Source organism: Euprymna scolopes, chromosome 8 (genome assembly GCF_053919585.1).
Source record: "Euprymna scolopes isolate OS-2025 chromosome 8, ASM5391958v1, whole genome shotgun sequence".
Classification (NCBI taxonomy): domain Eukaryota; kingdom Metazoa; phylum Mollusca; class Cephalopoda; order Sepiida; family Sepiolidae; genus Euprymna; species Euprymna scolopes.
The window spans coordinates 22050108-22073014 of record NC_136489.1 but is presented as its reverse complement, the minus strand read 5'-3'; the positions used below and the strand labels follow the sequence as shown (position 1 = coordinate 22073014).

General features: G+C 36.7%; 1 protein-coding gene across 1 annotated transcript in view; it reads right to left on the bottom strand.

Annotated features, from left to right (window-relative positions):
* Positions 1-22907, bottom strand: part of LOC145283506 (salivary peroxidase/catechol oxidase-like) — an 83938-nt gene that overhangs the window by 8014 nt on the left and 53017 nt on the right. Inside the window, exons 9-12 of the mRNA XM_080132340.1 lie at positions 19891-19983; positions 8527-8957; positions 1147-1439; positions 231-400 (exon numbers count right to left, since the gene is read on the bottom strand). Of these exons, the coding sequence (XP_079988466.1) occupies positions 231-400; positions 1147-1439; positions 8527-8957; positions 19891-19983 (987 nt within the window). The remainder of the gene's footprint in view (positions 1-230; positions 401-1146; positions 1440-8526; positions 8958-19890; positions 19984-22907) is intronic.

Sequence of the window (22907 nt, the reverse complement as noted above, 5' to 3'; positions counted from 1 at the left end):
GATTGTTTATGAAGCCCAATGTAGTTGATGAAAATATAGTTAGAAGATGGTTTCATCAATTTCAGAGTGGTGAGAAAGATGTGACAAAGCTCGCTCCGGACTTTTTGAGTTAAGTGAAATAAAATATTAATGTGGATGAGACGATCGTGTAATAATAATTTGTGTTCATGACGAGCTTTAAATATCAAAATAACTTTTTTCAAAAAGTATTGAAGAATGTGTGCCCTTACTTAATGTGAATCCGACCGTTGGGTCCTTTCGTTCATACCAGAAGCGATCAGCTATTTTTGAGATGAGAAACTGACGGCTAATTATGCAAGCAAATGTTGGTCCAACAGCGCCATCTTGTATTGGATTCTCTGACAATCCCCCTGTGAATAGGTCGATGTCGTCTGGATGGCTGCAATACAGAATGAAAAGGAAAGCAACATAGGCGATTACATAACAGTGGCCTGAATTAAGCTGAGGTCTAGTTTTATATATGATCTCTATCGAAGTCTATATTTAGAAAATGACAATAATATAAGTTATACTACCCAAGATGTAAAAATAGGAAACGTTAGTTATCTGGTTAAGATAGGGCTTATGTTAAAATTAATTTTTCTAAAATCGACCCTATAAATAAAATTCTATCATAATATGGATTTCACCTGGTGATTGGGAATAAACATGTCGACGCCTCTAAATTCTTTCTACCTATCTGGGGAGGCCAATGCATCAGTCATTCATGAAAGATTGCTTGATCTGAAGACCAAGTCTTTTTGAACCGAGAAGTGTGTGTTGGCGCGTTATCTTGTTGGACAATTAGACTCTGTTTGATATCATCATTCTGTAAACCCAACAAAGGTAACAAATTATCTTCCAAAAGCAAGCAATCGTGATTCTTGGTCTGCGCACACGTTCTTCTTTTTATATCTTTTTCTTTTCTTCCTCACCGTGACGTCTCTTCGCACGCGATTCGACATTTGCATACAGCCACCATACGCGCTTCCGGGATCTGTTACACATTTATGTGAGTTCCGTTGAATAGTGAACTGCAAATGATAGTAGATGACGCATCAAAAAGTTAGCAAAAATGTTGTTGCAAGCACGATTAGCTCGCACACTATAGAAACAAAGATGATAAGAAATAGAAGTACCACTTACTCATAGACACTTTTGATTCGACTGGCAGCTGCGCTACTATGATCTACGAGTCCTCCGGCTTTGGTTCCAAAATTATTTACTTTAGAAAAGCCACACGATTGACGCCAAATGTTGTAAGGCGGCAATCCATGGTCGCGCCCTCGCTGGATATTTAAAGCCGCCAAATCAAGGCTGTTGCCGAAATTGTCTTCAAAGAGATGATCTGTCAACTGAGTGCTGATAAAACGATCGCATTTCTGGGATTTGTCTTTTAGCAGACCGCGGAAGAATGCACCAACCGATTTCACCTTGTCCTGAAAATATATTTATATTATGGGTTAAGTACTCCTCTATGTATGGAAAAAATGTCATACACCTTACAATAAATATTAAAAATAACACAGTATTCCAATTCCAAATAAGATGCCATCAACCCAGTCATACATTGGCTCATACGAGGAATACAAGTCAATATCTTGTCCTGGAATCCGATATGACCAAGAACCCACTATAACAGAGTTTACTCGTCAATTAGAAGTAAGGAAAATTAATGTTCTAAATCATTTTGTAAACTCAACGTTTGGCAGGTAAAGGATTTGATTTTCGATACCTTCAGACGCATTCTGATACAAAACCTACGTCAGGACACTCCCAGACATATCAAGTACTTTTGTGTGAAATTTTATATAATCGGACCAGCCGTTTCGGAATCCATAGGCAACTCTTCCCCCGTCTCTCACACACATCGACAAAGTTCCTTAAAATAATAGTAATGATGATTGTAAAACAAATGCCCAGAGCCCACTCGGGAATGCTGATCACCCTGTGATAATGGTAGAAATCGCCGTAAATTCTCGCCCTAAAACTGAAGACCCACTACTCAAAACAACGAGGTATTACAAAAGGCTGACTGGGAAGCCATCAGGGAACTCATCAGAGATGCCCCATGGCGAAATATTTTTTCTCTTCCAGCTGAACAGTGCGCAAATAGGACCACTGAATGGTTCAAAACTGCAATTAAAGCACATGCTCCAACACGGAAATTCTATAGTAATCCCCACTCTCCCCAATGATTTACTTCTACTTGTGCAGCTGCTATTGCTCAAAAGCAGCATGCGTACCGCAGATTCAATCGGCATAAGTCTAATTCAAACAGACAGAAGTATATAGAAGCTAGAAGTAACGTTAAGAGAGAAATAGCGACTGAAAATTTACTGAAACCACTAAAAAACGCATCGAAGCACAGAAATAAGGAACCCGTGATTTTTTAAATTCTACAACAGTGTAATAAATAATGGGCAGTCAACGATTCCCCCACTATCAAACAGTAATGAGGTTGCTTGCGTGGCAACCGACAAGGCTAATCTGCTTTCCAGTCGGTTTGCCTTCATATTGGGCCCGGCACACCACTCCCTCCCCGACTTGCCTTTGCAAACAGACGCCACACTAGACGATTTGATAATCACTCCTTCTCAGGTGCATGGTATCATAAAAAACTAGACACCTCAAAAGCAAGTGGACCCGATGTCATCCCGACTGTGCTATTAAAAGAATGCTCCACTGAGGTTGCTCCAGTTCTCTCCAAACTTTACAATGAATGCCTTAACGAATCTTGCTTTCCTGGCTGCTGGAAAACCGCTTCTGGTGAAAGAACTTACCCATTAAATTATCGCCCCATTAGCCTTCTCTCGCTTTTCGCCAAAATGTTTATGCCCTTAATTAATCAAGCCCTATTTCAACACCTTATAGCTGCTAAACTTATGACTGACAAACATTATGGATTCGAGCAAGCCCGTTCTACAGCATATATCTTAACTGTAATCTCTGAACGTATATACCATTCATTGGACAAAACAGAGGAGGGTACAGCGGTAGTCCTCGATATATCTAAGGCTTTTGACAGGGTATGGCACGAGGGTCTTCTAAGGAAAATCAGATCATATGGTATCACTGGAAGAATACATAATGTAATTAAATCCTTCCAAAAAAGAGAAAAATCCAGGTTGTCCTCGATGGTCGTACATCGAAACAATATGATATAAATGCGGGAGTACCTCAGGGGTCTATCCTTGGACGTTTACTTTTCCTGGTACTCATAAATGACCTCCCTGATAAAATTGTTTCAGAGATGGGTATATTTGCTGATTACACCACACTCTATAACAGGCACGAGGGGAAAACAAATGAACACTTATCTAAAGAAATGGCAGAAACACTAGAGGATGACCTCCAATCTGTAGTGGAATAGGGACAAACATGGATGGTCACATTCAATGCTGCCAAGACTAAGCTTGTTTCCTTCAATAATTATAAGAAACCTTCTTAACCACTAATAGCAATGGCTTAGAACACATTACCCGAAAGTACCTCCTTTAAACTCCTCGGCCTAACGTTTACAGGGAACATGAACTGGAATAGATACATTGAGAGGATTGCCAAGGCTGCTGCAAAGAAGGTAGGCTCTCTCTACCGTGCTAGAAAACTACTTGCGCCTCAAAGTATCCTGCACCTCTATAAGGCCACCATTCGCCCATGTATGGAGTACTGTTGTCACATTCGGGCTGGTGCATCTGCTGCTTGTCTCTCACTCCTGGACAGGGTTCAAAAGAGAGTCGCCAACCTGATAGACCCTGAACTGTCATCTAGGCTTCAGCCTCTGTCCCACTGACGAAATGTTGCATCCCTCTGCCTGTTCTACAAGCACTTTTATGGTGAATGTTCTGACGAACTGCAAGCACTTGTACTTCCTCGACGTGAATACCCCTGACAAACCCGACAAGCAGCTAAGTCCCACCCTTTCACAGTAGAGATCCTTAGGTATAAGAAAGTCTTCTACTCCAATAGTTTTTTCCCCAGAACTGTTAGACTTTGGAACTCTCTTCCGAGATTCTACTTTCCCAACTGTACTGATATGCAGAAGTTCAAGTGTAATGTGAACAAACATCTTGCTACTCATCTCGCTTCATAATACCCTGCAACTTATGTCCCCGATAGTAGCCCCCTACTTCAAAGTGGCACTGCGCCTTGTTTGGGGTGAAAATTGGTTTTAAAAAAAATTATGCAATTCATATAGAGATCGAGTATTAGCCCCGGGAAGAATCTCCTTAATTTCTGAAAACTTCGATGGAACACAAAAGTCATAATGTTACAGTATAGTTTGGTCTTGTGATAAACTTGGGTTGAATTAAAGGTTGGATGACAGAAAATTATGTTCTGTGGATGATTTACTATTATTTAAAGGAACTTTGTCGATGTGTGTGAGAGAGGGGGGGAGAATTGCCTATGGATTCCGAAACGGTTGGGCCAATTTTTTTTTAAATTGTACACAAAAATACTTGATATGCCTGGGAATGTTCTTGCATAGGCTTTGTATCAGAATGCGTCTGAAGGTATCGAAAATAAAAAAAAAATCCGATTGCAGAAGGATATCCGATTTCGACCAAAGATAACATTTTATACAACCAAACATCGAAAGTGCATGTGAGAAGTTTTATCACTGCACAAGACGAAAGACCTAACCTATAAAATCAACAGTAGGTTCTTTTACAAGATAGGGGCGCGTTCGAAATGAATGTTTCTTCTTAGAGTACAATTGGCATATGATACCTGACTTTTGTATGTTAAATTTTAATTCAAATGATTTTGTAAAAATAATTTCATAAAATCAACAGTGGGTTCTTTGATAAAACAGGGGCGTGTTTACAATGAATGTTTCTGTTTAACACACAATTGAATCATGATACTTGACTTTTGCATTTTAAACTTTATATAAAGCTATGTTGTTCAAAATTACGCTATATGAAAGTATTGAATACATGGCACTTTACAATTTCCAATGAAAACTTTGTACTTTAAAAGACTCTTTAACTATTCAAATTTTCGACAGAATTCGAATGTTACCTCTGACCAATCAGAGAAGCAGAGATTATTTACAAGGTAGTGCTACTAATCATCTGACTCTTTGATGTATATTCTGCAATTCAATGATTAAAACACTGTCAATAACTTCCCCCACTCTTTATCTGTGCCTAAACCTAAACGGAGATTCCATGAACAAAGCGTCTTTCTTAGAACTGCACGCCTATGGAATTGTCTTCTGTTTTCCTGCTTTCCAGCTGGTTCTCTTCAAGTCTAACGTAAACAAGTTTTTGATGAGCCGTTCCATATAAGTTAATAAATTTACCGAATTTCCATTTACTACTGTACACTCTTTAACTCTTGGTCTTGATAAATGGTGATGCCTATGTAAAAAGAAAAAGTATAAGTATGCCGATGATTCAGCAAACCTTCCAAGAAATGGAAGACTGAGAAAAATTAATGAGAGTACTTCAAACATATCAGCAGAAATATGCAAATAAACAATCATTACTCGTTTTAAAATTAAAACTGATATTGAGTATGCTGGAATTAATGTAACTGTGGGTATCATTAGCAGATCTCTATATCGTAAAGGTTTTAATTCAAGATTATCAAGAAAAGTGTCTTTAATGAAACATGTCAAAAACCAAATAAAGTTTGTTAAAACTTCTGAAAATGTCAAAAACCAAATAAAGTTTGTTAAAACTTCTGAAAAGAAAAGTATGCAGTTTTGGTAAAACTTAATCTGGTCAGATAAAACAAAAGTTTGATTTGCGGCGATTTTAAATGTTACTTCTTCTTTTATCGTAAATCGAATTCATTAACAAGAAATTAAAATAAACTGGTGTTGTAAACCCACGCTTGAACATGGGTCATTAGAACTCTAGTTGTATGCTCTACGAGTGAACTATGTTATATAACGAAATTATTTGTTGCGATTTTATTATCTCCCTTGCCGGTGCAACCTAAATATTTCCCTATAATTCTTTTTTTTGATCTATAAAAAAGAAAGACTATTTTTAGGATCGGATTTTTTCGATTTTCGGTACTTATCGGATGAATTTCTGTATAAAACATATCTAAGAACACTGCCAGACATATAAATTACCTTTGTGTGAAATTTTTCAAAAAAGGCACAGCCGTTTCGGAACCTATGTTCTCATACACACAGTGAATTATATATATATATATATATATATATATATATATATATATATATATATATATATAAAGAGAGAGAGAGAAAGAAAGAAAGAGAGAGAGATTGATGAAAAACTGGCACTGCCTTCAGTAAGCATAATACTATTCCCACAGTAGTTTGGGAGTGGTTCCATTATGATATACGGATGCTTTTTATGCAAGGGAACTGGTGAGTTACATGTTATCCATTGTAGAATAAATAGTAGCATGAAATCTTCTTTAGGACATAGTTGGAATTTATACATTTAAACATTCTGAAGTATTTTCACACCTGCACAATGGATGCTAGTCTCAGACTATGTGAATGCCCTTTGTTATATACCTATTAATAAATATTTTTTTAAATTGAATAATTTATTGTGTGCAATTTATTAGGCTATCAGAGACGCTATGCTGGCTGACTACTCGCAAACTCTTGTGTAAGGTGCCTTGTCAAAGGGGAATCGAAATAATATGGTATATAGCTGTTTTTATGTACTAAGAGGCTACCACTTATCAAGGCCTATTTGACACTTGAGGATAAGTATTAATTGCTTTATTAGAGGGACTGAGAACAATAACGTACAGTTTGATGACAATGGTTGAGACTGGTTAGAAATTAGATTGGTTAAAAGGACGACTCAACAAGAACTTTTTAATATTGAAATTGAAAACGTCTATGTTATAGTTAGCTGGTAAGCAGCCAAGTAGTATCGTGCTTCAGAAAGGAGAATTCTTGGGATAAAGCTATGCTCGTTCATGTTTCGGTTACTTTTAAGTACACAGAGGGAGAAGTTGTAACTAGAGGTGTTCTTGTAAATGTTTTACAGAGTGGAACGATAGATTGGAGCTGAGTTGAGACCACCATGATAATAATGACTGATGGTTTGTGCTTATGCAAGAAACTGGTGGTTTATGTGCGCAAGAAACTAATCTCATTAACAGGTCTGAATAAGTATCAACAATGTTATACTGACTTATAGCTCCTAACGATGCACGTATATATAAGAGACTGATCATTGTGAGAGGTGGGCGTTATACTGATTGGCTATCGCTGTTGTCTATAGAGGTTGTCAGAAAGTAGGTATTTATTTGCTACCCCACGAAAGCAAATTAGGCAAAAGGCCGTTTTTTAATGTGGAGACAGTGGAAAGGGGGACCAGCTCCCCCGAGGGGGGAACTGGTAGTGACAATTGGTATGAAGGATTTCCCCTATATTGACCAAAACTGATTGCTACAAGAGCAATGGTCTGATATGTGAGGTTGAACCCATATATTACTTTAATTGCACTATCTGCCGGAACAGTTACTACACTTTGCTTCTGGCCCGAAGGCATAGAGGTTGTCAAAAGGTATCTCACTCCCGACTCTATCCTCTACCTGTAAAAGAGTCAAATACGTCGCAGGAGGGGGTACTGTTGCCACACCTGGAGAGGGAGTCCTAAGAATACCGATTCCTGCCTTGATAGCAGTTTCGGAATATAGTGGGTGAGTACCTTTTCGCCTTTCTACATCATTTTATGGTAGATGATCGACACAGCTCCAATTTATGCCCCCCCCCCATGTAATGAATTAAAATATAATATTTATGCATATTTTACAATCGGACAACGCCAGGAAGCGGGGGGGGCTGCTAGTTTAACATTTTAAAAAGTGGTATTCGTTTTATTGAGTTGAAGTATATTTAGTATTTTTCAGGCAGATAATATTTTAAAAAGAATTAAATTGCTACACTTTTAACGAAAGAAAGAAAAGAAAAAATATATTCGTTTTATTTATTGAGATCTCAAAATTCCCGTTTAATTTATTTTATTTGAACTACCCTGGATTTACCGAGTGTTTGGGATGGGGGGATGAGCGAAAAAAAATGGTAGTAGGCAGGCAGGCTCGAACCCATGCCGCGAAGGAAGAAAAGAACGTGAAACAAAAAAAATGACGTCTTTGCTGTTGCGCCATCGCTAAACTTGAAGTGACGAATGCTTAAATTAAGGCTAGTCAATCGAAAAGAGGGGATGACTTTCGAAAATATCGGCGAAAAAAGCGACTCCTCCCTGTAGAAAAGTGTCCAATTAAGTGTGAAGGAATTAATGTTTTTAGCTAATTTTTCAATATTTGTCGTCCGAACGGTCGGTTTCATAACGATATCGATCTCATGAAAATCCATCGCCTCTGTCATACATACATTTAAACAGACAGGTGAGATTTATATTACAGATAACAATTATTTTTACGGGAGAAGAAAGTGATTTTCCTTGATGGCTTTGGACCTGATAGATATTTGTTATTTTAATAGGAATGTTATTTAAAAAAATGGAATGTTCACAGTGCCCCACTGCCCCAGTAGTGAAATAATGCTGTACATACCCTAAGAATCTCGTCAGTCTTTCCGAACATTGTCTTCAATAACACAGGCGATCCGAAGGCGGTGTTGAAATCAGGTGAAAGTTTCGTAAAAAAAGACCGGGCCATAGAATGGCCGAAACGGAACGCCGCAGTCGAAAAAGCGTTTCGTATACTCGGGTCAACTTTTGGTCTGTAAACATCATGGAAACCACTCGAGGGACTTTGAAGTCCAAGAGCTTTAATAATCTTCGTATTGAGAATGGTCGGCAGAAATTCATTGTAGTTGATGCGTTGTATGATGGCTGCAACTATTCGTTTGGTCTCTTGGAATAATTTCTCGTCGTTCCAGCCAAGTCCCATGTTGCTCAACTGGTGGGCAATTCTATTGTGTTCTCGGAGAAATAAAGTATGGATACTCGCAAGGCCCATTTGTTCATTGACGCGACGATCACCTACAAAAGAATAGAAGAACATAAACGGTATTTCTTTAAAATAACACCGTCATGAAAAATAAACGCCTTTTATTATTATTATTATTATTATTATTATTATTATTGTTGTTGTTGTTGTTGTTGTTGTTGTTGTTGTTGTTGTTATTATTATTATTATTATTATTATTATTATTGTTATTATTATTATTATTATTATTATTATTATTATTATAGTTATTATTATTATTATTGTTATTGTTATTATTATTATTATTATTATTATTATTATTTATATTATTATTATTTTTATTATTATTATTATTATTGTTATTATTATTATTATTATTATTTATATTATTATTATTATTATTATTATTATTATTATTATTTATAATTGATTATTTGACTGTTTATTCTAAACATTAACAGGTTTTAACATGCTAATGCTTAGAATAAACAGTTTAACATGTTTTAACATGCTAATGATTAGAATAAAACGTTTAACATGTTTTAACATGCTAATGCTTAGAATAAAACGTTTAACATGTTTTAACATGCTAATGCTTAGAATAAACATTCAAATAATCACTGTGGTCGAATGCATAGATGTATGCTGCAAACGACAGGCTTGAAATGCGGACATATTTCGCTAAGAGACAAGAAGAACTAAACAATATATATGTAATAAAAGATATATTTTTGAATAAAAATATTTTTATTCAAAAATTTAATATATCAAAATATATCAACAAATGGCAATGTACATATACCAATAAAAAAATTAAGCAAAGTGAATTGACTCAAATGTTAAGCTTCATGATTCAGTTTCTGTAACCCAGCGTTCATCTAAAGATTTCAAAATCAAAACAACAAGAAAAATTTTGAAGCATCATATTGTTATTTTTCATGAATGTTACAATTGTTTTGGCATCATTCAGACAATTTCAAACTTTATGTTATTCAAAAATATTCTAGAATAGGTTCTCATCAGACGATTTGAAAAAAAAACATTAATTAATACATATCTGGACCGATTTCGATCCTGTTATTAACGGTATCAAGCAATTGGATCCACCTCCCTCTCGTCGTGTTTTTTGTTTAATCATTTTTCGATGGCCACGGAGTTTATGGAATGCTCTATTTTCGTATTCCTATTTTTTAATTTAAATTTCGGCTATTCGTTTATTTTTATACTAATTTAGTCCTTGATGTGTTTCTGACCTAATTAAATTTTTCATACATTATTTATTTAATTTAATTAGTTTCAAAGTACTGTATGCCACCTTTAAATCATTTATTAAATTTATATGTTCCATTTATATTCTATTCTGTCTCAGAGAGTTTCGTATCTTTTGGGTTTATCCACGATTTTACAAATTACTTAATGTGTTGTTTCGTGAGAGGTCGATTGTTATTAAAAGGTTCTTCTAAAAGATTTATTTTTATAATAAATTAAAAATAAATCTACATTCCATGCTTGTTAATTATAGAATTTTAAATTTAAAAATTATTTTTGAAATTTTATCGTTGGCTAATTATTCAGATTTAATTTCCATTGTTTAACTCTTCGAAGACCTAATCTAAAAAATATCGTGTTTAAAGGGGTATAACTCTTCTAAAAAATATCGTGTTTAAAGGGGTATAACTCTTCTAAAAAATATCGTGTTTAAAGGGGTATAACTCTTCTAAAAAATATCGTGTTTAAAGGGGTATAACTCTTCTAAAAAATATCGTGTTTAAAGGGGTATAACACTAGAAGTCTGATTTTTATTAATTCACTAAAATCTCAAGGTTTAAGTTTTCAGGATTTCATATTTTGACTTTATTATTATTTATTAATCATTCTCGTTTAATTTTGCAAGGCAGAAATTATGTTACTAATATTATCTTCCCGATGCCCATTCAAGATTTTTTTCTCATTTATTTTCAATATTACATATTACTAAAAAATTAATTTTACTTCTTTCCAGCGAGTCTGTGCCAATATGTTGCATTTGATTAATACTAGAGGTTTTTTTCTCTTTTTCTTTAGCTGTTGAAGTTACCAGGATTTAATCTTATTTTCCATAACTATTATTAAGAGTAAAACTATTTTTATTTCTTCCTAATAAGGTTATAATTATTCAATTTTTAGTTTGTGAAGTTTAAGACCTACTAAATTATTTAAATATTTCAACCATTCTAAGTTTTAATCTTACATTTATGGGTTCTTCTTATATTTGACTATTAGTATATTCTGTCGATTTGATTTTATACATTTATTTCAGCGAAGTTTTAAACGTGAAAGCAGGAATTTATTCCTATGAAGACAACTTTGTATAGCATCCAATTTTTTGTTAAAATTTCTTCTTTAGAATTCTCTATGTAATAAGCTTCAAGTAGGCACAGATTACATCTTTTAGATTTAATTGGTTTATATTTTCTACCCTTATCCACTATTTACCATTTTAGTTCGAATTTTTTATTATTTTTACGTAGTTCCCTAATCCAGTCGCCTAATACAGTTGTGTTTATTTTTTTACCGGCCTTTTTAAAACAAGAGAAATTACACCGGTTCTCAAGCCAGTTATACCCGTTTCCTACCTTTGATGTTAAATATACTTGTTCCTTAAACCAACCTCGACTTGATTTTCTTCTTTTTACTATTGTGCTACGACACAAGATTTTTAATAATTATTTTTGTTTTATTCTCGTTTCCATTATTATTTCCATCCCTATTAAGTTCGTTCTCGGGTCCGAATTTAAAAGATGTAACCTGGTTTCTGAATCTTCCTTACAGACAAAATTGACAATACAAAAGTATATACTAGTGCATATAGATTTAATAATCATCAATTTAATAAGGAAAATACGTGAATGGGGGATGGTATAAATGTTCTTTATACCTAGGTATTTCAAAACCTAATGCTTCTCATAAGAAAAATATGGGGGTTTAGATAACAAATAAGAAATGTGACGTCTAGTGATTGGCATACTAAAGGTGTAGGGAAATCTTGATAGAGGGTAAATATATCTTTGTCCTGATGTGATTTACAGCTCTAGTCAAGAACCAACTGCCGTGCACCAGGAGGAATCCCATATGCCTCCCTGCAGTAACTTAATCCACAATATATTGAAGTCTAGATTGCACTATAAAGACTATAGAGAATCTACTGTTTATTTTATGTAATTATTTTTATTTTGAATAAAAGTTTAAAATACAAAAGTCAAGTACCATGGTTGGATTGTGCTCTAAACAGAAACATTCATATCGAGCGCCCCCTGTCTTATCAAAAAACATACTGTTGATTTTAAACTCCGGGCTCTAATGCTTATGTAATTTATATATAAACTTTTCAAATGCACTTCTAATATTAAGCTATATAAAAGTGTTAACTTTAGTCAAAATCACACTCTTCCTTTTGGTATTTTTTTATTATCGATTTTCCATACTTATCGGAGGTATTCAGATACAAAAACTATGCAAGAACACTCACAAACATATGAGGTACATTTGTGTGAAATTTAATAGAAATCTACTCAGTCTTTTTTGAGACCATAGGGAACTCTCTTCCACACACACACAAATTGATTATATATATATATACAAGAATAAAAAAGCATTGGAAATGCAAAAGGATATAGGGATGGTATGCCAAAAAGTATACAAACAAGATAGCTATGAATTGCTAGGCACATGGAAATAGAATTGCATCCAAAGTATAGCCCTATAGCTTTTTACAACCGTAATGATGGCACGGAATGAAGATTGGAGAAAAGCTATAGGGCTATACTTTGGATGCAATTCTATTTCCATGTGCCTAGCCATTCATAGCTATCTTGTTTGTATACTTTTTGGCATACCATCCCTATATCCTTTTGCATTTCCAATGCTTTTTTATTCTTGTTAATTAGTATTTTTACTTACAGTCTTATTTTTAAACTTACATTCATGATAGTATTGTCTTTTTTAGGAGGCGGCTCATTGCCGCCTCCATTAGTAGCAGGTCGCTTCCTGCTGGGTTTTAGGTCTTTGGGTTTTGGGCCTTAGGAGTTGCCTCTTGGTCCTCCATCGGTTCTATATTACATAGAGAGTGCTACCGCCTCTCTGATAAAACAGTTAGAGTATTATAAAGTTCTAAAATGTTCATACCTTCACTATTAAATTTTTCTTGGTTCATTCTTTGGCGCTTTGGCAAAGATTTGGCAGTTTTTGATATTTATATTTATAATAGTTTGTGCATGATGCAGCTTTTTCCCCCTTGGGATCCCTGTTATACCGTGCTTTTGAGTCAGCACGTGAGGCAGCCTTCTTTTTTTCTGGTTCTTTGTTATAAAGAGCACGTGAGGCAGCTTTTTCCCCTCGGAATCCCTGTTATACCGTGCTTTTGAGTCAGCACGTGATGCAGACTTCTTTTTTTCTGGTTCTTTGTTATAAAGAGCACGTGAGGCAGCCTTCTTTTTTCTGGTTCTTTGTTATAAAGAGCACGTGAGGCAGCTTTTTTCTCCTCAGAATCCCTGTTATACCGTGCTTTTGAGTCAGCACATGAGGCAGCCTTCTTTTTTCTGGTTCTTTGTTATAAAGAGCACGTGAGGCAATTTTTCCCCCTCGGGATCCCTGTTATACCGTGCTTTTGAGTCAGCACGTGAGGCAGCCTTCTTTGCCTCAGGATTTGCATGATACTTAATTTTTATTATTTCAGCATTTTTCTGATAGTATTCTTTTTGTTCAGATAATACCTTGACTTTGTTTTTTTCATAGTCTATATTTCTCTGAGCTTTTTTACTACGTGCTGACTTTGGCATTTTTTATTAAATGTAAACATATAACACTTATGTGTATCTTACTATAATATCACTTATCTTATAGCAAGACAACTCTCGTAGAATTGAGATACTGCCCCGTCACCAATAGTTAAAGTGTGGAACGGTAAATACACCAATAGTGTAGTTGTTATCTTTATATGAAGTCCTAATCAGTGACAGTGTGAGGTTACTTGGTTAATTTATTGTAGTTTATTTTAGAAAACTTACTTGTTTTTATTAGTAGATTGTGTATAGTAGCCACAATATCTAGTTATTTTTGTGGCTAGGGCTTGGATTTTGATTCTTTTTTGTCAGCTTCCAGTGAGTTCTTAGAAGATGACTTTCTTGCAGTTTCTTTTGCGGTTAATTTAACTTATTTCCTTTGGCGTTTGGTGAGTTCTTAGAAGAACTGGTCTGATCTACTTTTCTTAGCGAGCGAAGAGATTCAGCTGCATTTAACAATGGTTGCTATAGTGTATTTTTGCGCATGCGTGAGAATTTCAAGTTTCCTCCTTATTTTTCAATAGTTTGACAGTAGTCATGTGTCTTTCTGCCAAGAGCGACAGACGTCAGTGTTAGCCGTGATCGTCTAGAGGTTAGGACCCCACGTTGTGGCCGTGCTAACCTAGGTTCGAATCCTGGTCACAGCATTGACATTTTGTACATATTTTACAGTCCAAAATCTGAAGAATTATTTGTTTTTATAACATTGTTTTTTGACGTCGTACTTGCTGATAGGTTACTCTTATAACAATTTTGATCAACTGAGATAAAGATTTCGTGGTTTCATTAACGCTGGTGGGTTACTGCTTAAAGAAAAAACCTTAACGTTCACCTCAAATATTCAGCGTCCAAGAAATATAGGCCACTGGCAAACTGGAACGTCTGTGAGCATCCGGTGTATTATTTGGAGCTGTCCCTTTTGAGAGAAGTTCTGTGTTCGAAGTGGTCTGTCTACATTGGGTATATAGTGTTTAAAACTTGTTATTACACGTAATCTTATTTAATTATGGAGTTAGCTAAAAAGCGATGGGTCACTGCACTTCTCCGGGTAAAGAGCAGTCGATTGATGCTTGAACTGTTGTCAGAGACCGTTCGTACACCGAGATACATCGTCTCAAAAGAAAGAAGAAAGAAGAAGAAAGAAGAAAGAAGAACAATTGGCCATTTTTGTACCCTTTTTTTGCTCTCTTTTGACATTTTAACCGACGTTCTGACACTCGCTGGATTCGTAAGACGCTTCTCTGTAAGAATATGTGCTTTTTGAAACTTATAAGTTGATTTTAGTTGAGACTTGGATAGTTTTGTTTTGTAGGCGTATATAGGCGTGTACGGGCCATCCCTATATAGAGAGTGCTACCGCCTCTCTGATATATATATATATATATATATATATATATACATATATATATATATATATATATATACATACGAGTAAATAATTAATTAAACATGTTAAAAACACTTGGAAAAAGAGTTAAAAACGTATTTAATCTCAAAAGGAAACACTTAATAAGTGGATAGTCCTTAATCCGCGGAGTTTCGAAGAAATAATTTTCTTCTCATCAGAGGGTAGAAATTATCAAAATGCAGGATCGGATTTTGCATACAACAGTATTTGATGAAACTATGAGTAAGTCAAAGATATTACTTGATAATAAAAAGTGAAACAGAGGGAATATGGTGAAGAAAAAGGTGATTTCACGTGAATGGATAGTCTAGTTATTTTTGTGGCTATATATATATATATATATATATATATATATATATATATATATATATATATATATATATATATATATATATATAGGAGGGTGGCTAGTCTCCCAGAAGGATCAAAAACAAGACCTTACAAAGGGCGGATGAACCCTCCTAGTGTCAACGGCCAACTAACTCCACATGCACTTATATGCATGTGTATATATATATATATATATATATATATATATATATATATATATATATATATAGCACGGAGTTTGAAATTCCAGGTTGGTGTCTGGCGTGCAATATTTCACTTCATGGGCAGGTAGTGGCTCTTAAGTCTGGTTGACAGTCTAGCTAAGTGATGGAAAACTCTATTACAAAGCCTGAGATGCAGCTGTTCATTAGTTCCGTGGCATATTTTGCACCAACTGACGTTATCGGCTGTTTCAAAAAGTGTGAATGGTCCTACGCAAGCCATTACCACTTAAATCAAATCATTTTGTGGATAGCCATGAGTTTGCTCACTCTGCTTTCTTACAACATCCAAAAAGGTAAGCAAAATGTTCAATCAGGCGAAGTCCACTGGCGATGGGGTACTGGTGGTGGAGGTAGGTGGAGGATACCACTGGAGGCCTTTATTCGGTACTCTGCACAGTTGGTGGCATAGTAGGTGATGGCCGTTCTTGTGTAAAAATTTGTGAACAATTGCACAGTTCGTGTCCTCTACTATGTGGCAAAGTAGGTCTTTTCTAGATGTAGCACTGATTTCCCTAGACAGGGAGGGGGAAATAAAAGGAGCCCTAAAAAAAGCTTGTTCACACAAAAGCTTGTCATCTTGCTGCCGTTGACTGGCTATCCAATTGTGCAGTCGAAACAGAAACTCAATTCGAAATACAAAACATGCGTTCAATTTTGGAACGTGGAATGTAGGAGCATTGCTTGATAGTGATGATTCTTTCGAGAGGAAGACGGCGCTAGTTGCAAAAGTACTTAAACAATACAACATTAACATTGTTGCCTTGTCTGAGACACATCTTTTGGGATCAGGTGAATTGAAAGAAATTGGCGAAGGTTACACGTTCTTTTGGCCAGGTCAGAAAGAGGGGGAGAGGCATAGTTCCGGTGTTGGCTTTGCAATAAAATCAAATATTGCTGACTCTCTGGAGGCTCTTCCTCGGGGCGGTGACGATCGTTTAATGACCCTTAGAATGGCACTCACAGCTGGAACGGGACTGACACTGGTAAGTTGCTATGCACCAACTCTAAATGCAGAAGAGGTAGAAGCCACAAACTTCTACGAAAAGCTTGGTGACATAGTAAGAAACATAAGCTTTCATGACAAGATCTTACTGATGGGAGATTTCAATGCCCGGGTAGGCTCGGACAGGGAGACATGGGGAAAAGTGATTGGGGCTCATGCTATGGGGAAAATAAATGACAATCGCTTGTTGTCATTTTGTAGTGAACATGGGCTCTTCATTACAAATACTATGTTTCAGCAGCCAAATCGTTGTAAAAGCACATGGATGCACCCAAGGTCCAAGCATTGGCATCTTATTGACTTTGTTATAACCCGGAAAAGAAATAGGAGAGATATTCTTTTGAGTCATTCATTTCATGACTCATGTTGGCTGTCGGATCACGCCCTGATTCGATGCAAGACATCACTGAAACTACGACCTAAGGGCAGAGAGCATACACTTAAGATGACAAAGCCATTGAATATGAAAGAACTGAATATTGAAAAGAAAGAAGAATTATCTTCTAAGTTAGATGCGAAGTTAAACGAAATTGTGATAAACAATGATATTGAAGAGTCCTGGAAGAAATTGCGGGATGCCATCTATGAACGTTCAAGCGAAGTACTAGGAATTTCCAAGAGGAAGCATCAGGATTGGTTCGACGAAAATGACATTGAAATTCAGGGTATTTTCGACCAGATGCACTCTTCGCACAGGGCCTGGATATCAGACAAGAATTCTGCAGCGAAGAGATCGGTTTATCTCAGTGTCAGGAGGGATGTTCGGCGCCGATTGAAGAAAATGAAAGAAGATTGGTGGTCTGCAAAAGCCTCTGAGCTCCAGGCTGCTTTTGATAGAAAAGATGCGAGGGTATTTTATGAGGGTCTGAAAGACGTTTTTGGGCCACAACAATGTGGTACTTTACCCGTTATGGGAGCAGATGGCACAACCTTGTTGACTGATAAGAATGACATCCTTAACCGCTGGAAGGACCATTTTGAAGGAGTGCTGAATTCTTCTTCTGATGTTAACTATGATGTTTTGAGTTCTTTACCTGCAAGAATCCAAATACCAGAACAAGATGTGATTCCTAATTTTTCTGAAATTCTCGCAGCTGTAAAACAAATGCTACTGAGAAAGTGTGCAGGTGATGATGGTATACCGGCTGAAATATTCAAGTTTGGGGGGAACACACTTTTGAAAAAACTTTTGGAGTTATTCATCAGGATCTGGGAATACGGTTCTGTACCTCAGGATTTCAGGAACTCGTCAATAATTCATCTCTTCAAGAATAAAGGAAAGCGCATTGATTGTGATAACTACCGTGAAATATCACTGCTCTCTGTGGCTGGTAAAGTACTAGCCAGGGTCATTTTGAACAGGATAATCATTCATCTAATAGACAAAATTTATCCTGAGACGCAGTGTGGTTTTAGATCTGGAAGGGGAACCATCGACATGATCTACTGTTTACGCCAAGTTGTAGAGAAGGCACGTGAGAAAAATCAGGATCTGTTTGTCGTTTTTATCGACCTGACCAAGGCGTTTGACTCTGTCAATAGAGTTGCACTTTGGAAGGTTTTGAATAAAGTTGGAATCCCTGAAAAAATGTTAAATGTAATAATGTCCTTTCACGAGAATATGGAGGCACGTGTAAGAGCAGACGGAAAGTTCTCGGAGTCATTCAAGGTAAAAACCGGTACGAAACAGGTTGTGTTATGGCACCTGTGCTCTTTGCCATCTTCTTTTCAATCATGCTCGAGCATGCTTTTAAAGATTACACGCAAGGTGTCCATTTTGAGTTTAGAACTACCGGAGGTCTTTTTAATTATCAATGATTCAAAGCTAAAACACTAACAAGAAGAAAAATGGTTCGTGATTTTCTTTTTGCAGACGATGCTGCACTCGTGGCCACTTCATTTGAAGATGCACAAGAATTAGTTGACAAGTTTTCCAATGCCGCAAAAGCATTTGGTTTGACGATTAGTATTAAAAAGACAGAAGTTATCTACCAACCAAAGCCCACCCCGTTGCAGCAAGGTGGTGTGAATATTCCGAGACCAGAATAGAACCGCCTCAGAAAATCTTAGTGAATAGACAGCCTCTAAAGTATGTTAAATCTTTTGCATATCTCGGAAGTAAGGTGAATTCGTCAGCATCACTTGGTGATGAGATATTGAGCAGAATTTCAAAGGAGACTGATGCCTTCGGCAAACTGCGGCCAAGAGTATAGAATGAAAGAGGTTTGACTCTAAAGACTAAAATCTCAGTTTATCATGCAGTGATTGTTTCGATATTCCTGTATGGATCAGAAGCCTGGACCCCATACCGTAGGCAGATTGAGCAACTGGATACATTCCATAAGCGTTGCCTTCGCAATATATGTGGATAAACATGGAAAGGCCCCTAACTCGAAATTGTTTACTAGGTGCGACATTTTACGTATTGAGGCCTTCCTGATGAAGTCTCAGCTTCGGTGGGCTGGTCACCTTGTTCGCATGGATAAAAACCGTCTTCCGAAGCAACTAGCATACAGTCAACTGAAAGAGGGTAATCGAAATGTGGATCGTCCATTTCTGAGGTACAGAGATAAGCTGAAAGACAATCTTAAGCACGCAGACCTGAACCCAAAAACATTTGAAGAAGATACTGCGGATAGAAAATTGTGGAGGGAAATATGTTTTGCGGGCATTAACACATACATTGACACACGGCTATCGAATCAAACAAATCTTCGTAGAGCACAAGTAGGAACAGCACCTTCCCAGCCTGTATCCTGTGAGTCATGCGGCTTGGTTTGTGGGAGCAGATCTGGCCTTGTGTCACACATGCGACACAAGCATTGAAGGCAGAGTGAAAAAGAGCAATTTTTGGCCCCCATGCGTCGAACACGACGGGAGAGTCCATCGTATATATATATATATATATATATATATATATGTAGTTTTTAAAATATAATTATCCACTGACACGTGTTTCGTCGCCTATAACTTATCAGAGTGGCTGAATCTAGCGAAATTCGAAATCGGGACCCCATGATAAGAAGCCTAAACCTCTACCACCGGACTATCTCGCACGACTCGTGTTCTTTTGTGGATGTTGTTTGTTTGTTTTTGTTTACGATACTTTTTAAATAAATTCAATTATGTATACAAAAGTGCATTTTTATGCATCGTTATTAATCTTTAGTGATTTTTAAAGTAAAGATGAAACTGTCCTACCTGCTTTGAAACAATAATTATTAGTTGAAGTTACAACACAACTCCGTTGAGGATCTTTAGGCAGAAGATGAGGAAATGATTCTTTCATCTGACCTGAAACATAAAACATTGTAATTATATATATATATATATATATATATATATATATATATATATATATATAGAGAGAGAGAGAGAGAGAGAGAGAGAGAGAGTAATAATAGTTGGTCGTTATGACACCTTTGTCCCATCATACCTCTATCTTGCCATCCTCCCTTGTTCTCACTTCATCAGGCACCTCCACAAACCATTTTCCAGCACACTTCATCCCAACTCTCTTACACACCTCCCAATATATCCGGAGTCCCATGCGATCGTGTCTTTTGCGGTACTCTCTATGGGCAAGTCCACTACATCCTGCTGCAAGGTGCGCAATTGACTTTGAGGTCTTACCAAAAATCTGGCATTCTGCAGCAATTTCCTCTCCTAGTCCACTTTTTTGAACAATCGTGTTCCTAATGCCTGCTCTTGTGCTGCACAAACAAAAGCTTCGGTACTCTTAGCCAGATACCCAGCTCTAAGCCATTGCCTTGATCTTTCATCAGCCACTTCTGCTATATCCTGGAAGAACCTTTCGTGCATTTTCTTCCTAGCCAGTTCCTCTGCCCTTTCTCTATCCATACGTTTCACATAATCAGCCTTGGTCTCACATACCTCCACTTCATTGGTCACAACCTTAAGCATCCACTCCTCACTTCTAACCACATGCTCCTTCAACGACATATCGGTTCTAACACAATCTTTTACACTTTTCAATCCTCTCCCGCCGTCTTTCCACTTTTGATACAGCCTTGCTACGCTATTTCGAATGTGAAATATACCAAACATTGCTAAAACTTTTCTTGTTTTGATATCCATAGTATGAAAATCCTTGTCAGACCATTCTAAAATTCCCGCACTGTATCTCAAAACACTGACCGCCCATGCATTCACTGCTTTCATTAGGTTTCCTCCATACAGTTTCGACTTCGCAATTAGTTTCACTCTTCTAAGATACTCCTATTTGACTTCTCCTTCATTTCTCTGTTCATGATGCCTACACCCTCCAACACTCCCAAATACTTATATCCTGTATCTTCGATTTCTTTCATTATTTCTCCATTTGGCAGCACTATTCCATTCGAATGAACCTTTACTCCTCTTTTCATCATCAGCACCGCGCATTTACTAATCTCAAACTCCATCCCAATGTCTTCTGAGTATGTCCCCACAAGTTCTACAAGTCTCTCCATTTCCTTTTTATTTCTACCGAATATTTTCAAATCATCCATAAACAGTAGATGGTTGAGGAGTGTTGTTGTTGATTTCTTCTTGTTACTGCTGCTGTTGTTGTTGTTGTTGTTGTTGTTGTTGTTGTTGTTGTTGTTGTTGTGGTGGTGGTGGTGGTGGTGGTGGTGGTGCATCATGCATTTATTCATTTCGAATGAATCAGATGATTCTATTGTTGGCATTTGTATATCCGATATCTTTCTAGTTAGAATTTTTCCAGAAGCCACATGAAAGTGTTTCTGTGGAACGAACAGATTCGAACATGGCACACCTACGTTGTCAGACAATGTTGTTAACCAATTAGCCACCGTAACCTCCCTAATCTTGGTGCAGGACTTTGTTTTCAATTGAATCCACAGAGATAAAAACAAACACGCAACAATATATATATATATATATATATATATATATATATATATATATATATATATATATAAAGTGGTCACCCAAACACCACCTTCAATTACATTAAACCTAATCCACCCAATATCTTAAACAAGAGAAATAGAACTAGGAAAATAATTTGGTTCAAACCCCGCCCCCTTCAATACAATGGTCAAAACAAAGATTGGCACTAAATTCTTCCAACTAATAAACAAACACTTCCCACCCAGCCACGTACTACACAAAATTTTCAACAAAAACACAATTAAACTCAGCTACAGTTGCACGGACAACCTAGAACAAATAATCAAGAAACATAACAGAAAAATACTTAACAAAGATGAAAATACAAACCACACCAACAAGAACAAGTGCAACTGCACCAACAAATCGGAATGCCCACTTAATCAACAGTGCCTACAAACAGAAGTAGTATATAAAGCTACAATCGCACCTAAAGAAAACCTAAACGACAAAAAATATTATATTGGCCTGGCCGGCACCTCATTTCAGGATAGATTCAGAGTACATAAATGCTCCTTCATAAACCCTAACCACCCTAACAAAACCTCACTAACTACCCACTATCTACATCTAACCTAAAATAACCTTACACCAACCATTAAATGGGAAACCCTTAGAACATCTAGCACATGTAAATCCCTAAACTCCCCATGTCTCCTCTGCCTAAACGAGAAACTCCTTATCTCCAATTTTAAAGACAAATTACTAAACAAAAAACAGGAAACCGCCATAAACTGTAGGCATTACAAATCCCACCTCCTTAGCAACTATACACCTCTCTAAAACATCCCTTAGACAACACCACCTTAAATCCCCTAAATTATACATCCAATACAACCACCCACCACAACTACCATGACATACACTCAACCAAACCCCCTTAACCAATTCCCCCACATCCTACACCACCTTACCCCATCCCCCTAAGAATCCCCCTAAATCCAACAAAATAACACATACCCCCAATCACCACCAACTCTAAACACCACATAACCTCATCCCACATAACCACCCAATAATCGGCATCAATTCCCCTCCCTCTAGCCAACCTCCTGCCCAACCCCAACACACCCTACATGCAACCTCCACGACTTAACACGGAAATTGTTTACATATAACTATGTGGATTTACACCTACACAGGTAAGTACGCATGGAAATGTACAACTGACCGATGCCTTATGTGCATAGACGCATACCTTAGAGTATGACACCCCAATATAGCCTTCCGCCTAAACTGATCGATAATACCCAAACAAAACCAAATACCCCAACTTAGAACAATAACTACAGCACACAATC